The 20,117-nt window shown below is 34.2% G+C and overlaps 1 protein-coding gene across 7 annotated transcripts in view; it reads right to left on the minus strand.

The window, feature by feature from the left end:
- Nucleotides 1-8,934: 8,934 nt before the first annotated feature.
- The window catches only part of HNRNPC (heterogeneous nuclear ribonucleoprotein C), a 46,289-nt gene continuing 35,106 nt past the window's right edge, over nt 8,935-20,117 (minus strand). For 5 of the 7 annotated variants that reach the window (XM_012544482.3, XM_023499091.2, XM_031954997.1 and 2 more), the window contains 4 exons: nt 11,854-12,014; nt 11,124-11,237; nt 10,735-10,895; nt 8,935-10,637 (listed from right to left, as the gene is read on the minus strand). In XM_012544482.3, coding sequence (XP_012399936.1) covers nt 10,554-10,637; nt 10,735-10,895; nt 11,124-11,237; nt 11,854-12,014 — 520 coding nt within the window. In that variant the 3' untranslated portion in view covers nt 8,935-10,553. The remainder of the gene's footprint in view (nt 10,638-10,734; nt 10,896-11,123; nt 11,238-11,853; nt 12,015-20,117) is intronic. The other 2 variants (XM_031954998.1, XM_031955000.1) reach the window with 1 other exon arrangement.

Consider the following 20,117-nt stretch of genomic DNA (forward strand, 5'->3'; position numbering starts at 1 on the left):
TCAACTTCATTTCCTATAACCTGTTCCTTCCCCCTAACTTCTGCTATGGAGATCATACTGAAGGGGGAGGGAAACTGTTCCCTTTAAGATTATCACTCTGAAACTGTGTTCCCTTTTGACCTATGATCCATTTTGGAGTCTCAGCCCCTCCTGGGGAAGGCATATCCCCCCAGGTAAGTCATCTTTCAGGATGCCAGAGTCTTTGATTCAATTAGAAATCCTGGTCAAAAAGCGCCCCTTTGAAGTGTTAATTCCAATAGATCTGGGATGGGTACTGATGAGCATCTAGGCCTGGGAGTAATGGCTTCCTGAAGCCTAAAGACTCCTTTTAAAGGGAAGTTTCTAAACTCACTCTTTGCAGAGGCCAAAGCAGGACCATGCCAGGCCAGGGGAACTCTCTCTCTCCTTGGCATAGCTACCTGTGAGAAGACATTCTCTTCTCAGTGTCAGCCTCCATATCCCTAACAAGACTTTGCCATTAAAGAAGTCAGTCTCTTAGCACAACTGGCTTCCTGTCTAACAATAAACTTTCATTTTTGCCAATTGATAATTCAGGGTTTCATGAATTCTTTCTTGAAAACCTGCGATAATCAAAAGGGAATTTTAACAACTCTGACTGCCACTAACCTCATCAGTACCCTTGCCATCAACTACAAATGTTCTATTATATTCAAATGCCTAAATTTCTTCGGGGGATCATCTTATTCCACCTCTCCCTCCGCCTTGCAAACCATCTACAAACCTCACCTTGCTTTCCATCTACATCATGGCTACCAATTCTTCCACAACTCAGTTCTTTCCCAGGATTTCACTCCTGGAATCAGCTACCCTCACTTCCTTTCCCCATTTTGACAGGTTGGTGAAGCAATTTACTTCTATGTTGTCTTTTCTCCAATGCCTTTTTCCCTTTATCGTTATCATCAATTTTGTTCTCCCATACCTCAGTAATGAATGGCTTCCATCATTTACTTCCTTCACTTCTGTCTACATGCTAAATGAAGATGGAGAAAATGACAAATCTGTGCTAGATGTGTCTGCTTCCAACTTGTATTGCATGATCTCAACCAGGTCCTCACTGCAACAGAGCAATCTTTTTTATTCCTTCCTAATTGATTCACTATTCCAATCACCAAAATTTTCAAAAGTTTTTCATCCTCCTTCAAGCCTCTCATAGTTCCCCCTTCCTTTTTTTTTTTCTGCACTGAATACCTGCCTTGTATCTCACTGGGAAAAAAAAAAAAAAAAAAAAAGCTGTTATGGGCCAGAACTCTGAACTTGAAACAAAGGACTGAAACTAAGTCAGTGGAATCGATAGAGACAATGATTATTTAGCATGGTATTTAACAGTTTTCTAGTTCAGTACATGTACTTAGTACTTACTATAGTTCTACAAGATTCACACCTTTTATAAGAGACCATATAAGCTCAGGCAAACTCAGCTAGAATGAGAACTAGGGAAGACAGAGATTGTGGTGGCAGTCCTCCTGCCTCCCCCACAGAAATCAAGACACATTCTGGAGGACCTCAAAAAGCTGGCAGAAGCGGAAAAGACAAAGGACTGGCAGCAGGAGCTTAAAACTCTCAGAACCAAGGAGAGAGATAGGTCTCTAAGAAAGCTAACCAGGCCCCAGAAAAGGAGACAAGACTTGGAAAGAGACAATAAAGGATTTAGAGTTTAATACCTGGCTGCATTTGAACTGGAACTAAGGCTGCCTCCAGAGACCCCAAAGAAACCCCAAGCAGAGAATATTACATTTTAGAGAAGAATATTACAAAAAGCCATTTCTTTGCCCCTCTTCCTCATCTCAGACCACTCAGATGCTTTTCTCAATGTCTTTCAGAGGTAGTCTTCTTTTGCTTTGCAAAGGCAAGCCCCTTTACATGCGCAAATGATCCTATTTTATCACTCACACTATCAATGTCTATTGACTTCTGTAGGCTTCTCCATGACCAATAAAAAAGTCCATGTTTTCCCCAACCTCAAAAATAAAAAACCCTTCCTTGATTTATCTTTCAGCTATATCCTATATCTTTCTTCCCTTTTATGATTAAACTCAAGAAGACTGCATAAAATGGACTTTAACTTCTTTTCCCTTCACTCTCTTTAATTCCCTCAAATTTGGGTTATCTTCATCATTCAACTGAAAATGCTCACTCCTATGTCAACAAGATCTCCTAATTGTGAAATGTAATATTCTCTTTCTCAGCCCTGATCAGTACTGGGAAAAAGAGATTTGAGGCCAACAAAGTCTATGCTAACAATAAGCAAGGAAAGCAGGAAGGGGTATCAACTGGCAGCTCTGTTGCTCACACCCAAAGCTGAGCCACAGATCCAGTGCAGAATCAGGAAAGTATCTATACCTGAATTGTAATCTAGGGCAAGGATAGTTCCAAGAAAAAAGGAAAAAGACAAAAATAAAAGCCAGTAGGCTTTTGGCTCTATCACCATGGATAGAGAGTAGCATCTCTGATCTGGTCACCACCTCAATAAAAGCTTTTTTACTTATTAAACATGAACAAGCAATCAAGAGACACAAAAGCAAACTGTTTACATTCTAATATGGACAGATGGTGGAGGAAATTATCTCATAATTTAAATGCATCAAGTGGAAGACTAACCAAAGAAGGAAATGATGAGGGGAACAGATCACACCTAATCTCACTTTCATCTGAACTGGTTAGAAAAGGAAAGAAAACATGCAATTGTTAGATATAAAAATGTATTTTACTCAACAAGGAAAAACAAGAGGGAAAGGAAGATTTATGATGAAACATGCCAGAAGTGATGAATGAGGAAACTGAGGCAAACAGGATCAACACAGATTGTGCCAGATTTGAACTCAGTAAGATTAGTCATCCTTCTGCTCTTCATCCAAGCTTTTCTAAACAGGAAAAATAAATGTTGATTAATTGGGGGGAGGGGGAACAGAGAAAGTATTTCATATAGCATTCACTCTGTGTTGTTTGTATGGAATTTTTTTTTTTTTTTGCTGTTTATGAAGTTTATAAAAATATCTTATAAAGATAAAAACTGAAAAAAACTGATTAGCACAAGGCTAAAGATGATACTCAAAGCACTCCATAAAGCACTTTATGTTGTTGATCGATTAATCAAAATCTCTTATAACGGTTGTTCAACAAATCAATAACCTGTTAAACTGTATTACTGTATTTCTCTAGCTTGTTCACATCTTACACAAAGTTCATGCAAAGACAAACTTTGACAAACTTCCTAATTATTGGAGACATTGTGCTAACTGCACTTCACTTCCTAAAATACTGAGGACTTCCTTATATCAGAGACCACTAAAAAGATATCTGCCTAGTTATATAAATAGGAAAATTCACATGGACAAAAACCATATGGTCCAGATTGTCACACATAGGATAGACAACTAATTTAATCCTTCTATTATATGTCTCTTAAGCACAAAAGAAAAATGAGTGGGTGCTGAATCAAGTAAAATGACCTGGATAATATTTGAGAGTGTCCAGTATTTCAATGACTTTTCAGTGCTACTTAACTGACAGAAAAGCACATCTTTTTACATTCATACTTCAAGGATCTCAGAGGATTGTAAATCACAGAGAACCATAAAGGTAGAATTGCAATAGAATAGAATTGCAAATAATTGCTGGAAAAGGAAATGAAAACTCAAAACTAAACAAACGTCACATGGTGTGTATAAAAGTAGCATAACATATTACAATAATGCAGATATTCTAATAAATCATATAAGGTTAGAGATATTTACAGAATATTAGATTTAGAACTACAGGAAACCTGAAAGTTCATTTTGTATAGACCCAAATTTTGCATTTAAGGAAATAGCCGGAGAGCTGAATAACTTGTCAAAAGTCACACAGCTAAAGTGGCAAAAATATTCACTGGTACTTCCAAGTGATCTACTATAGCATGGTACCGAGACATTGTAAGCTCAGCTTTTTAAATAAACATTATCTTTATTTTTTCAGGATCAGATTTACTTTAGCATAAGCCCATAGGACTTTTAGGTAAGAGGGAATATTTTTGGAAGATACATGTATAGACAATGCACAGGAAAAAGGAATGGAATTTCAATCTAAACTACTTGATCTAATTATGTGTAGGCCCATTGAAATTCTGAAGTATTTAGATTTTGGTCAAATTAATGCTAAGTATCAAAATGACCTTTCACAAGCTTCCCTTAATGCTGAAAGCCTCCTAGAAATACTTTCTAACTCTTCACATGTCATTTAACTGCATTTTAGAATTCAGACATGGGTTAATGTCAAGCTAATTGTACCATAGGATGCCGTTGGTGTGAACCTGAATACTTTGCCTAGATGCTTTCTGGGGCTTGTATTTTTATATGGATTTTACTATTTTAAAAGTTTTCTTAAGACAGAAGCAGGGGCAGTTTGGTGGTACAGTAGCGAGAGCACCAGCCCTGAAGTCAGGACCAGAGTTCAAATCTGGTCTTAGACACATAACATTTTCTAGCTGTGTGACCCTGGGCTTGTCGCTTAACCTCAATTAAAAAAAAAAAAAATCAAAATAGTTCAGCAATTCTTTTTATGTCAATATTTCTATCATAATAACTCCTATTTCCCCTCCACTTAGTCCCCGAGTTTTTAACTTGTCAAATCATAGTAATTCTGGATATCTGGCTCCCTGACAGTTTTTGGTATCTTTTAAGATGTCACTTCATTTTCATGACCCATGGTAACAATTTCACATTTTAAAGTCTCTCATCATTCTTCATCTTTTTAAAATTACATTTCAGGCTTTGGCCATGGAATCTCTATATAATCTTGCGTTCCTAAAATGTAAAATATTTTGCTGTACTCAAGATATGGTCACTGTTTTCATCACTGCTACATCAAAAATCACTTCTTTGTTGGTTAGAATTAACTCTAGAATAAAGGTTAAAGACTATAGACTACATCGAATGGAATGACATTCCAAATGTCAAGATTGTAAAAGTGCTTCACCATGGTTGTGTGACTATGCCCATTTTATAATTTTTATGTGGAAAGGTAACATCTTCCATCTGGTCACAACTACACCATAATTTTACAATAGCATTTACTTTGATCTTTTTATCTTCATTGGGTTAATGGAACTCCACACAAATATGCCGAACAGGTTAGTACTATGATAAGGATAAAGGACAGTTTAAATCCTATTTCCATCACTTCCTATACAAAATGTCTTCAACTACAACATAAACTTTAATGTCGTCTTTAGAAGTTCAGACTTTTTCTAATAGTGTCCTCTAGTTTAAAGCTTAATGTTCATTCAGCAGTGACCAGATTTGCAGCTTCCCAAACTTTGCCTTCTCTTTCCACTCATTCCACACCTCTGCTAAAGGTTTTGAGGCTTTCTCCTCCCTTGACTTCTGCACTCCATATCCTTTTTTCCAGATTGTATAATTACCATTTGAATAGGGTTGGTGATGTTCAAAAAAGTGGTTTTCACAATTCCGATTGTACCTAGCCTAAAAAATACTAAATTCTGTCATCTCATATCAAGTGTTGCTTCAAGATATAGCTGCACACTTGACCCAAAGAGGTAAATTATTTGCAACCCCTTCAGAAAGGTTCTCTTGAAAAGTGTGATGCTGGAGAATTATGGTCTTTATGGGAACTGCAGTTGCTATCTAGAAGCTGGAAAAGAGGGCAATAACCATGGATCAAATGATACACGTAGTGGAATTTTTAACTCATTTTACAATTCTTTGGCTTTTTCACACCAAGCTCCAGATCTTTGGAAAACATCTTTCAAGATTCTGTGGGCCTTCTCACTCCATTTTAAAGAGAACAGGACTAACATCTCATTTTCCAGTTACACTAATTTTGAACTTTGACATCTGCACCATTTACTTTTCCATTTCCACCCACCAACCCTCTTTTATCATTAGATTTTAAGCTCCTAGAGGGCAGATGATGTAATTACATCCTCAGTACAGTGCCAGGTAAATGGCAGATGTTTTAATAAATGCTAATTGCCCAAATTACATAGGTAACAGATTCAGCCTTGGGTTTGGAGTTTGGAAAACTAATCTTCCTGAGCTCCAGGCTTCAAGACACTTAAATGTGGGATTCTGGGCATTAGTTAACCCTATTTGCCTCAGTTCCTCATCTGTAACATAAGCTAGAGAAGAAAATGGCCAACACCACCAATGTCTTTGCCAAGAAAACCACACAGTAAATTTATGGAGAGTCAATTTGCTCATTTGCAAAATTAAGGCCCTCTTACATTTAATGTATTATCTTTAAGATTTGAAGCTACCTTTTGACCTTTGCTTTTCTGGAACAAAGTATACTTATGCCCACCACCTCATTTCTTCCATTTTGACTCCCCATATCTTAACGACTCTGTGACAAATCAGTGTCATGATGGAATGGCATTTTAAGTCACAGAGATAATTAGGTCATAAAGTTATTTGGAGTGTTTAAAAATGACAGTTGGTAATTTAGTTAACCTTCCTAGGCTTGTTCAGTCATCCTAAGACCCATTTTAGCTTTTTACAATTCTATAATCTGAAAGGGCAATCCATGGACACCTCTTCCCACAGCTACAGGGGGTAGAAGGGCACCTGGCAAAATGCCTGAGTAAAGGACTAGAAGCAGAACAAGCAGAATAAAACCTCCAATAAATTTGAGAGCAGACTCCTGCTAATGACATAGCTAATACATAATATATACACATATAAAAATAACCAATAATAATACCTTCTTGATATTGTCAATTACCTTTTCTTTATATTTATGAATCAGCATTTTAGGTGGAAGACTGCACAAAGTGATGAGGAAAAATGGTCAGAACTGCAACTTGTTTAAACTTCACATCAAATTTCCATTTTCGGTTCCTACTTTGACCAATTTTGAATAGACATGTGATGTTATCCCATTCCTTTTTTTCTCATTTCAAATGAATTCACTTCATCATTATAAAGCAATTATATGTATTTTTTATCTGATACAATCCTTTGATATTATAATATGTAATCACCAACGAAAAGACATAAATATCTGCATTCTAGTCCTAAAACTACCCTTTTAACGACTAATTCTGACCTTGAGCATATGGGACACTGAAAAATTAAGAGCTACTCTAGGCCTCATCTGTGAAATCAGATAATTGGATGAGATTGCTGCTCAATGTACTTCCAGTTTAAAATTGACTTATCATTGGTGCTCGTGTCTAGATGCATGCTTGTATATTCAATTAAAAGAGCAACAGAAAAAAATTACCCCGTTACATAGTCCTTTGGTTAATGTGGATCCTCACCTGCTCCATTCTATCACTTACAAATTTTTAGTTTTGTTCTTCAGTAGTTTCATAGTTGTGTCCAACTCTTCATGATTTCAAATGGAGTTTTCTTAGCTATAAACATTACTCAAGTGGCTTGCCCAGGATCACACATCTAATTAAGTGTCTGAGGCCATATTTGAACACAAGAATTTCCTGACTATTCTCTGTGCCACTTAACTGTCTCAAATATTAATTAACCCTAACTAAACATTATTGTCCACTCCCTAGAGATATTATTTTCTACTTAAAGATACCTAAGGTAACCTGAAAATAAAGGTGAAAAAAAAAAAAAAAAAGCCTACAGTAAGAAATGAATGGAAGGGTAAAAAGGGTGCATTTTGGCTTTCAACCAGAAATTCTATAGAAAATGTTTACCAAAAACCCTGACACTCATAGTAAGTCTTACATCATATAGTTTTCTAGAGTTGGTAGGCCTTTTTTATGAATATTAAAATGAGAGATTAAAAGTTCTTTAAAAATCTGTATTATTGTTCTGTAAAAAATGACCAAGAGGATGATTTCAGAGAGGCCTTGAGAGAATTACATGAACTGATGCTAAGTGAAATGAGCAAAAATCAGATCATTGTACAAGGCAACAATAAAATTATACGATGATCCATTCTGATGGATGTGGCTCTCTTCAACAATGAGATGATTCAAACCAGTTGCAATTGTTCAATAATGGAAAGAGTCAGCTACACCCAAAGAGAGAACTATGGGAAATGAGTGTGGACCACAACATAGCATTTCCACTCTTTATGTTATTATTTGCTTGCATTTTTGTTTTACTTTTCAGGGTTTTTTTTCTTTCTAGATTCTATTTTTCTTGTGCAGCAAGATAACTGTATAAATATATATACACATATATTGGATTTAACATATACTTTAACATATTTAACATGTACTGGACTACCATCCATCTAGGGGAGGGAGTAGGGGGAAGGAGGAAACAGTTGGAACAGAAGGTTTTGCAAGGGTCATTCTTGAAAAATTACCCATGCATATGTTTTGTAAATAAAAAGCTATAATAAAAAATTTTTTTAAAAATCTTTTTCTACAATATTCTTTCTAGATTACACAGCAGCAGTAGCTCTAAGATTTCTATAATTCATTCAGATGACACTCAATTTATCTTGGCAAAATCCAAGGCCCAGTTGTTTGGTATCCCAAGTCAAGCATTTCTTTCAAATCAATAAACATTCACAAAGTGCCTATTACAAAGGTATTTTCTTATCAACTTCCAGTCATGTAGCAGGGTTTAAGTAGTGGGAATACTCCTATCATCAAGGCATATACCAGCAAGAAGAGGTTCAACTGAGTTAAAAGTATTTCTCTTTTAAAAATCAAACATCCTCTACAAGATTAAACCTTTAACATGAATTACATGTTAGACAATTTTCCTCCGTCAATTATATTAAATAAAACTACAAAGGAAATGGACTTTTTGAATGAGATGATTAAAACATGGGGCATTTTGAAGCAGTCAAATTGGGGGATTTTTTTTTTATTCAAACTCAGAAGATAGCAAGAAAGCATAGGGTACTTGCAAAGATAGGAGTCATCCGAAAATATTCAACTACTTTCCTCGTTTCCCCTCTTACATTCATCCTATATGCAAAGAACAATCATATCCATTTAAGATTGACTTTTAATTGAATCTCTTCATAATACCAATGAGCAAATAGGAAAGCATAGATTGATTTACCCAAAATCTTAATGACAAAAAGTCCAAATTGAGAGTCAGGACACAAAAAATTACTAAATCAACCATTTACTAAGCAATGTGCCAGCTGAAATCACTGAGCATTTTATGTATAATATTAAGCCAATCTATTTTGAGTTTTCCTTCACAAAATGATTCTGTCACCATTATTATTAGTAAATTGCAAGTATGAAAAAGACAAATGTACATGAAGATCAATATTCCTTGATTTAACAGGATCACCTACAAAGGAGAATATTTAAATCAAGGACTTCATTCGCCCTACCCATCAAGTGACACACCATTTTGTCCCCTAACTTTACTTCAGTCCTCTTTATCTCTTTTGCTGTATGGAGAAATTACTCTCTTCCTAAAGAAAATCAAGAGCAGACTCATAATCCTTAGTAAGCTTAATGATATCCCCCCTTTCTCCTTTAGTATATGATGATAATCTTATGCAAATTTCACTGTCCTATCTCAACCTTGTATCTTTTGGTTATTTACTGACTAGTATTAAATTTATTGTAAAAATTAATTCTCAAATATGCAATAAATAGTACACATTTGCAAAAGGATCCACATAACAAAAAATTCTAATGAGATGGTATATAAACTCCCTAAATTCCCTCAACAAAGAACCCCCAACTCTGGGAAGAAGTTATCTACTCATTCGCAGCCTTCTGGGGGAAAAATAAATAAAGCAACAAATAACTGGCATGTGCACGGGAGGGTATGACATAAGTGCTAAATCTTTAAGTAATAACTCCTAACAAAATTACAATAAGTTCAATAAACAATTATAAAACATTGAAAAATTTTGTAATAAGAAAATCCAGGGGTTGGGGTCATGTTTTTCTTCTTCAAATTCCTGGTTTAATATTTTTTTATTTTGAGGAAAAAAAGTTTCAAACATCAGGCTGTTTCACATGAATAACCCACAATATCAACTTTAGAAAACAAAGTTTGTTTAAAAAAAATATATAAGCACACACTAATTCCTCTTCTGAATGTACCTCTTTATGCATTTCTACTGACAACTGTCATTCACAAAAAAAAAATAAAATAAAATAAAATAAAAACTGTTACATTTTTGTAGCCCCCCACATTGTAATCCTAGGTAGGAGAAGACACTCAAAGTTCTCAGGAACTGATTTAAATGAGATTGATTGCCTTTCCACTTTTGGAAGTAGCAATCAGTCTCAGGTTTGAATTGAATAGAGAACTGTGCTTACTCCCTGCATAACAAGAGATTCCTTTGGAGACAGCTGATAAAAACCATACATCCTTTTTATTGTTAAGTCATAAAGAGGTATCAAAATTAAAAGAGCAAAATTACAGGAGACTTAATATAACTACTAGGAGAATTGAAGGAAGTAGGAAAGGAACTAGGCGCAGGGCAGAATTAATGAACATGGGAAGGATAAAGTTGGGTACAACAGTGAACATGTGCTGGAAGATTCTAAGGGAGAGGATCTGGTGAAAAGTTTGATCAAAGACAAGCGCCTAGATAAAGAAATAATGGGACGAGAGTTCTAAAACCCCAACATGTGCTTAAGAGTCGTCCTCGCCATTGGCGCTGTCTCTGTCATCCTCTCCTTCTTCAGCTTCTTTTTCATCATCCTTGATCAACTCCAGCTACAAAAAAGACAAAAGGAAAGAGTTAGAAGCATTCCAGGTGTTCCTAGTCCCCCCCTTCCACCGTATCTTTCTTTCCTTCCCCCACAGTTTTCACCTGGTCATCCCCCCGATCTTCATTATCATCATCATCCAGTAGGTCCCCCTCCTCAGCAGAGTCATCTGCACCCCCCTCAGACTCCATCTTCACATTAGTCTCATCTTTCTTCAGGGAGCTGCTGCTCTGCTCCTCTTCTGACTTATCATTCTTCATCTCTACTGGGGATGAGAAGGACAAGTCTGTCTAGGGGGCAAGTAATGTCCACAGGATGTAGACAATCCCCAGATAATGATCATACAACTGCAGCACGAGTCTAAATCCTCCCACAAAAATTCCCTTCCCAATTTCACAAAGTTTCATATCCCACTACTCCAGCATATACTTTCAACTACCTTTTGTGATGATAATAGTACCCAAAAACATCTGAGAGACAGAACACCATTTACCTGTTTGTTTGCTTTGTTCTTTCTCAATTTTTTCCAGGCTCTCCAATAAAGAATCCACTTTCTGTTTTATCTGGGTCAACTCCTTCTTAATTGTCTGAAGATCATCACCTTTCACTATAACCCCAAAAAACAAACCATGAAGTTAGATTCAAAAAACAAACTGAATGTATTTATATAATACATCCCCATAGGACTCTATAACTAGACACCAAATTATCATCAGTAGACAGTCTGAGTTAGAATCAATTGAAATTTACATAAAGGTAATGTGCTTTCTAATATCTCTCTCCTCATCAACTTCTTATTTTATGGATTCTTGCTCCTCTTTTTTGTTCTAAAAAATACCAACACTTTCAGGACTTCAAAAGAATAAAAACAAAACCAAAAACACTTCTCCCAAAGCATTTAAAAATAAACACTATCATTTTTTCCCCTCTATACAAAGATTTTTAAAAATTAAACTGTGACCTCTCAGAGAGTAAAACTATGGTAGGATTAGTTTTATTATTCTGTATCAGTATTTGCTTCAAAACATCCTGAGATGTAAAAACATCCTAATGCTGTGAAATAGATTAATGAAGAAGGCACACAAAAGGAATATCAAAATTACTTTTCTTGTCATCCACTACAAACTGATTCTCCACCCCTTAAAATTCCTATTTCTAACAAAAATCAACATCCCAAGTAACTGAAATTAAGAAAGATACGGTTATCTGAAATTAAAACATACATTTGCCAGATTTAGATGAAGAGCCCCGCTGCCCACTCTTGGAATTAAAGCCACTTTTGCCTCTGCGGGAAGTGTTTCCTGACACACGTTGGCGTTTTGAGGGTACCACTGCACGAGCTATAGGAGGAGGTGGTGGTACACGTGCTGGATAGCTGTACATCCTATAAGAAATAAATATGGTAAATTTCCATATTAATTTACTTTTTGTCTTCTCCATGGCTTTTTGGGGGCTTTCAGGAGACATTTATGTCCTTCAAGCCTAGCAAAAATGAGTGAAAAAAAATTTCCATTTCTTATTAGTTGATATAATACAATTCATAGATAGACAAGGTACAAATCCAAATTATTTAGAACTTAAGTTTTCTAAAATAACTTTTCATTATAGCAAATATTTATGCTAATTTCAGATATTTTAATTAAAATAAACCCTCAAGAGAAGGTATCAATGATTTCATCAGATAATATAAAATACCCACTAAAATGCAGTTGTCCTTCAAATATGTGTATACTACATTTAATATTAATTTGTATAAATGTAACATAACCTTCCATTCAGAAGCAATTACAGATATTAACTATCTAGTAGTTATAAAGCCAGTTTGTGCAAAGTGGAAAGAGATTGGTCAACCAACCATCATTACCATCCATATCAACCACATATGGATGTGGTTGTCATCCATCCATGACAATAGCATGTCAACTGCTATTAAGTTATTTACTATCATTTTTGAATGTCATCAGGCTTAAGGAATTTTAAACTAATTCTTAATTAACTAATTAAGGTTGTATTTATGGAGTGCTTTTACTTCAATGACCTAATACACAGAGTTGTTGATGAAGAAAATCTTAGTAAATGAACATTTTATAAATATCAGCTATCCTTCATTGCCAAAATGCACATCTTAAATTTTCTAGATTTTATTTTCACTGACAAACAACATTTATATATTGCTGAACTTAAAGAAGATAGGAAAGGCAAGGAAAAGGATTAGAGTACCAGCCCTTTAGTCAGGAGGATGTGAGTTCAAATCTAGCCTCAGACACAACATTTCCTAGATGTATGACCCTGGGCAAGTCACTTAAGCCCAATTGCCAGAGGAGAAGGAAGAAAAGGGAAAATAAGGAGGAAGAGGAAAAAAAGAACAAGTACATGTAAAAATGGTGACTTGATGCTGCCCTTAAAACTTCTGATGAATTATAAAAAACACAGATTGGATCTTTTAAATTAATCATAAACAATTCATGGACCAGGATGAATTGTTCAAAACTTGGTACATATAATATTCTTACCTTCTTACTAGCCTGCTTTTTCCCTAAAATACCACAGAAGGCAAATATACCTCAAGATAGGAATCAGGAAATTGGGGAGGGGAAAAAGAAAAGTAGAGGAGAAAGGAGAAAATAAAAAGTAGAGAAGAGAGGATATTATGATCATGGAATCTTATGGAAGATTTGGCAAAAAAATATGGCAAAAACAAATTTTGATAATTAAAAACATGGGAATATTTTCAGAATCAAGTTAGTTGTCAAAGTAACCAAATAGACTATCTACAGGAAAGGTCAAAATCTGCATCAAATTCAAAAGAATCAAGAAAACATTATAACAACACCCTAACATAATCCAATAAGCGACTGACAATAGTGAAATATAAAAGTAAAGTCATTGACCTATTTCTTAAAAAGATTTATTGACATAAATCTCAGGTGGAAAATTAACAAAGTTAACATAATTAATAATTTAAAGATATTCTCAATTATGATTGTTTAAAAATTTCCAAATTTCATGATTTACTAAAAGCCTTTGACACAAAAACATGGCATTGGGGCCTTTTTAATATCATTCATTCTTTAATATCATTAAAGTACCTAAAACCAAAAATTAGCATTATATGTAATTTCCTCACTTATTAGATAGGAAAGTAAGTTTTTAAAAAAGAAATTAATCGCATAAAAGATAGGTAAAGAAAAAAATAAACCAGTACCTATTTACTGGTTACATGATATACTAATCAGTAAAGATAGTATTTGAGATGGTAGCTTCAAAAAACCTTTAATAACAGTTTGTTAAAGAGTAGCAATAGAAAGGGAATCTTATTTTAGTAATTTCAAAATGGAGAAAATATTTGAGAATATTTTACCAAAACCTAAAAAACTTGTTTTAAAAATTGGTTTAGACATAGGAAAAGTGTTTTCCTGTTTATAATTTTTGAATAGAACAATATATATTGTTTTTCAGTTTGTTTTTTCTGTACCAGTTTTATCTACTGCTTTCCCTACTTCTCTAAATTTAAATAACTACTATTTCAGTGCTTAGAATGCTTTTACTATATAGAGTAATCTTTCATTACATTTGTGAATCAGTTTGCTTTAATTATTCCCCAGTTAATGGGTGCTTTGTTTTCAATTCTTTTATACCAAAAGTACTATTTTGTTATGAAACTGATTGCCTTTGATTTGGAGGGAAGAGGGGGAAGAATATATGTGCCAAGCAGTGCAATCTTGTGAGTTCAAGGATATGGAAATGGAAATTGCACATTGATTTCTTCTGTTTTGGTTCTTTTCTTATGCTCTTTTTTCTGTTATTTTTTTTGAAATCTTAATTTTTATTGTAAATGCCATTTTTACTTTATAGAATATTTCTCATTTAATCCATACCAAGTACCTCCAAAATTGATGTGGCTACATAGACTACACAGTAACTATTTAGTTGTTGTTCTTTTTCCATATCAATTTATCTACTTCAAACTTTCTTTGGATACACATGTGCATGAACTTCCCCTATCCTCCCACTAAACCAGTGTCATTCTTAGGGAAAAATAAACAAAAATCTCACATGCAAAAAAAATACTTCATTGCAGATGGAACTTAGCCAGTCAAGAATATGCTAAAAAAAAGAAGGGAGCTTAAGTCACCTTTCAACAAGCCTAGAATTAGTGATCAATATATATTAGAGATAAGGAAATTACTGTAAAATCAAAATTACAGGCATAGTTTAATACTTATTAATCTAACAAGAGGTGACATGATCTACCAAAAAAAAATAAAAAAAAAAGGGGGGGGGGGAGGAGAGGCCGCAGCTAAATTGCAGAGGATAGAGCACCAGCCCTGCTAGAGTCTGGAGAAAATCAATTCACATTTAACCTCAGACACTCAACCCTTACTAGTTTTATGACCCAGGGGCAAGAAGACACAACCCTAATTGTCTCACACACACACCCAACTGCTTCAATCAAAACAGCCATACATTTTCTATGAACTGATTAAAAAAAAAAAAAAAAAAAAAAAAAAAAAAAAAAAAAACCCTACTAGACCCGATTATACTTTAGAACTCATTCACTAAGAACTCAATCACTAAGAAGTGATTAGCATATTTCATACTGATGGCCCGGAGTGCCAGACCATCACACGGATATCATATTAATTATAAAAACATAAGCACATTTTAAATGTCACCATTATAAGGTCTTTTATAAATACAAGAACCAGAGTAAATAAAAGTAAATTTCAAGCAACCAAAAAAAGGCTCCTGTAGAAACTTGATTTCTTCAAGAAGCCACTTTAATATTAGTTTGTGAAGGTTCTTGCTTTATTTCTTTTTAAACAGTTTTAAAAGAGGAATTAAAACAGTGTTTAGAAATATCTTTTAAATTAAAAAGGAAAAAGATCCAAAGAATGGACAAAGATCAGACTGGTCTACAACTCAATTCATATCCAATTAGGTGCCAACCCTTATTCCTTCTACCACTTGTACTCTTAAGAATGTCCTTTTTTCCTCCATTCACATAACTACCAGCAAGCCTTATATCTTTCATAAGAGAACATTAAAAGTCTCCCAATTGGTATTCCTACCAAAATGGGTTTTTTTTCCCCTAAAGCTTCAAATCTGATCATGCTCACAGCCCATAACTCATACCTCATGTAAAACTTATCAATTCAGTGGTTATCTATAACCTCCAGAATCAAATAACTTGTTGGTACTTAAAGCTCTTCACAAAACAGTAACCCTTTTAATTTTCTAGTCTTTTTATAATCTTCTTCAATCAATTCAACAATCCTGATACAGTGGATGACTTGTTACTTATCATATGACAATACATTCTATCTTCGAATGGCATGACATTCTTTGGCTTGTCCTCCATGCCTGAAATGCTTTCTTCCTAACCACTATGATTAGAAACACACAGCTGAAACATTACCTTTCATATGAGAGCCTTTCTGAGACTTACATGGACTGATGCTAACTAAGTGAAGTGAGAAGAACCAGATCATTATACACAGCAAAAGCAAGATTACAGAATGATCAACAGTGGGATGATGCAGGCCAGTTCCAATGATCTTATAATGAAGAGAGCTATCTTACACTCAGAGACTGTGGGAACTGAGTGTAAATCACAACAAAGCATTTTCATTTCTTTTGTTGTTAATTTATTGAAATTTATTTTCTTTCTCATTTTTTTCCCTTTTTGATCTGATTTTTCTTGTGCAGCATGATAAATGTAGAAATGTGTTTAAAGGGACTGCACATATTTAACCTATTATAAGATTGATTGCTGTCTTGGGGAAAGGGAAGGGAAGTTTTTTTTACTTTTTTAAAAAAAGCAGTATTTCATGCAAAAATAGTTTTCACATTCATCTTTTGCAAAGCCTTGTATTATAGATCAAGATCTGTAACTGCAAGAACCCAAAGATAATAGAAAGACCCATAGTTAATTTTTAAAAGGCTGTAACATTTCACTTAGTGAAAACCTTTAGCAAAAATATAATCCTATGATTGAGAAAAGATAAGGCTATTTCCTACCATTTATTCAAAAGGGTTTCTAGGATTCTTATCTCTAGTAATTAGGTCCTTTCCTTTTCTTTTTGATAAAATTTTCTACCCTTTCCAAAAATGTCAAATTTTATTCTTTCTGATATTTCTTCAAATGGAATACAAACTTCTTTCTTTCTTCCTACATTTGCAGAAAGAGAAACATATTATTTAAAGTACTTAAACTGGGGGAGGGGGGTGTAAGGGGGATTGAAAAAGTCATTAATGTACTCAAAACATTTAAAAGCCAATTCCCATTTTATATAATATCCTTGCAAAAGTAGGACCAGAAGAGAATTTAGAACAATACTTTCTAATAAAACTTTTTTGACTGTGGGAACTTAACCCCTTTGCACTTCTATTTTCTCAGCTGTGAAGTTAAAGTAATACTTAATAAGTTGTATCTTTAGGGATCAGTAATCATTTTTGTACTGGATTTCTATCTTTGTTCTATCTTTCTTAAGCAATGTAGTGTGGGAAATAGAAAGGGCTTCTGGAATCATCAAGACATGGACTCAAAATCTGTCTGACATAATAGCTGTGACCTTAGCAAAGTCAACCTGAGCACCGTCCCATCTCTCCCCGCTCCCCTCCCCAAATCACAAAATGTTGCAAGATCCTGAGCTACACTGATTGAAAAGAGCTCATTCCACTAATAAAATCATAGCTCTATAGTTATTATTCTCTAGATTCTGATGATGTCAAAATACCATCTATTTTCTCAACTACAATGACTTAACAATGTACATTGTTATAAAATGGACTTACAACTCTTGGATTTATAACAAGTTAGTATCACTAGCATAACATTAAATAGTCATGTGATTCAATAGATTACATAGTGATTTATAAGAATATCACATTTAGGCTTTGAAAATTGGGATTTAATACCTGATAATATCCCACTTAACTCCCTAATTCTCTCGTTCTACTTCATCAAGAAAACGAAGTGTCAATTGATACACAAGTTACATACTATACTAATAATATGCCCAATACTAATAGAAACTTTTATTAATTTCAGGATGGTATGGGGAATTTTCATTGGTCCCAAAAATCAAAATAGGGTTAAAAAAAAATTAAATTTACATGGTAAACTAACAATACAAATCTAAGTCCTACTATGAATAAGGTTACTTGTATGATTCTCAAGATTCACAATTTTCAGTTAAAATAATAATAAAATTGAGCTATAAGAGTGCACAGTGCTTTATATCCTCAAGTAACTTGTATGTGGTGCTCTATTTTAGAAAAAAGAAAACTGAAGTTGATAAGATTAAATAGACTGCCAAGAGGATCTAAAAGTATTAATTTTCTTTAATTTACAGTTACCCATCCACGAATTCAACACACACACACACACACACCAAAAGAGAAACATCATACATTTTTCATGGGTAGGGGAAGAATAATCAAAGGATAGAGGCAATTTTTAAAAATGAGGAGATCATTTCAATTACATGAAAATGCAAAGTTTTTGCTTACTCAAAGCTTACATTTAGTTAAGAAGGGAAATGACCAATTAGAAAAATAAACTTTATACCAAATATCTGTGACAAGAACTTGATGTCCAAGACAAAATGAACAATGAATAGGACTGTATAAAATCAAAAGCCATTGTTGTTCAGTCATGTCCGACTCTTCATGATCCCATTTGTTGTTTTCTTGACAAGCACACTGGAATGGTTTGCCATTTTCTTCTCCAATTCACTTATAATTAAATAATTATTTGATGTAGTAATTTTTTTTTAACTGAAGCATTTGGGGTCAAGTGACTTGCCCAAGGGTCATACAGCCAGGAAGTGTTAAGTGATTGAGTCCAGATTTCAACTCAGGTCCTCCTGATTTCTGGGCTGGTGCTCTATCCACTGCACCACCTAACTACCCCTAAAGTAGTAATTTCATTTAACCAGATCTTACAACTCCAAAACCAAAAATGAAATAGCATGCTGGTGGACAGCAAAGAATTGGAAGCAATATAGATACCCACTACTTTGGAGGCAATATCTAAATAAAACATACATAAATGTAATACATTGCAGTATAAGAAATGACAAATATGATGAAATTAGAAGCATAAAATGATATAAAGCACAACTAACAAGAGCCTCTACATACACACCTCCATACACAAATTTAATGCTGCAAAGAACACATAGCTTGATAAATTTATGAGAAAATACTCCCAAATTCACCCTTTTAAAAAAGGTGCACAAAAATTACAAACTGTATATTAACCAGTTATGCCAATTCCCATTTCCTCTCTTGCTCTTTTTTCCTTTAAAAATTACTATTTGTTAGGGCTGCTAGGTGACTCAGTGGAAGTCAGGAGGACCCGAGTTCAAATTTGACCTCAATCACTCACTTCCTGGCTGTATGACCCTGAGCAAGTCACTTAACTCCCAACTGCCTGGGGGGGGGGGGGGGGGGGACTTTCTTATATGACAGTTCTCTGGCAGAAACAAGGAGGATACTACTAGGGAGACACATGGTGGTGAAAAAAAAAATCAGAAAAAAACTTTTAAAATACTTTGTGTCAGAATAGTCCTTGAAACTGTATAATAATAATTTAGTATCAAGTCAACCCAACAAGAAATTCAAATCATGTTGGAATAGTCTCTGAAACAGTGTATATAAAATATCAAGTCAGTCCAAAAATAAATTCAAATACCTTGGAGTTTAGCAGAGAAAGAAAATTTAAACATGTTATAGTGAAAGAGATTATTATGCATTGTCAATTGCTTCCATATCCTTCAAGCATTATGACCCATTCTCTGGTAGCATAAAAAAAGAGGCTTAAAGATAGGAGAGGAAAAACATGTTTGGGAATAAAACAGATTTCGCACTGAATATGTGTTGGAAGTACAATGACAGCAATATCTTGGGAAATATGTAAATAAATGAGTCAGAGAATCTAACTTCAAATCCTGACAATTATCAATGGGTATGACTTCCGGTCAATTTTCATTGTGAAAATAAAGCCAATTTGGTTTTGGGCTAGGCATCTGCTTTAGAGGAAGAAAAATAAGTTAACAGAGTTAAGAGGAAGCATTGAAGCAACTATTTTGTTTTTATTTTCTTTTACACTTAAAAAAATTTTTTCTCATATATTCAAGGAGAAAAAATAAACTGTATATAATAGAGCTAAATAGTTTTGTGTATAATTCCTTATTGTGCAATATAAATAAAGCAATGCTTTTCTTATTTGGTGGTGATTAAAAGTAGGAGTATTTTCAGATCTATTTGTAGCATGAAAGATGAAGCAGAGATAAGGAAAAAACTAGAGTGGTAGCAATAAGAACAAAGAAAAAGAGGGAAGGATGTTGTAAGAGCCTTATCAACTAGACTTGATTAGATAAGGTGAAAGAAGAATTTTGAAGATTACAAAAATGATGAATAGTGATGTCTCAGAGTCTAGACAGCAAATGAATTTGGAATGAGGAGGCATTTTAGAGCA

This window comes from Sarcophilus harrisii, chromosome 2, assembly GCF_902635505.1.
Source record: "Sarcophilus harrisii chromosome 2, mSarHar1.11, whole genome shotgun sequence".
Lineage (NCBI taxonomy): Eukaryota > Metazoa > Chordata > Mammalia > Dasyuromorphia > Dasyuridae > Sarcophilus > Sarcophilus harrisii.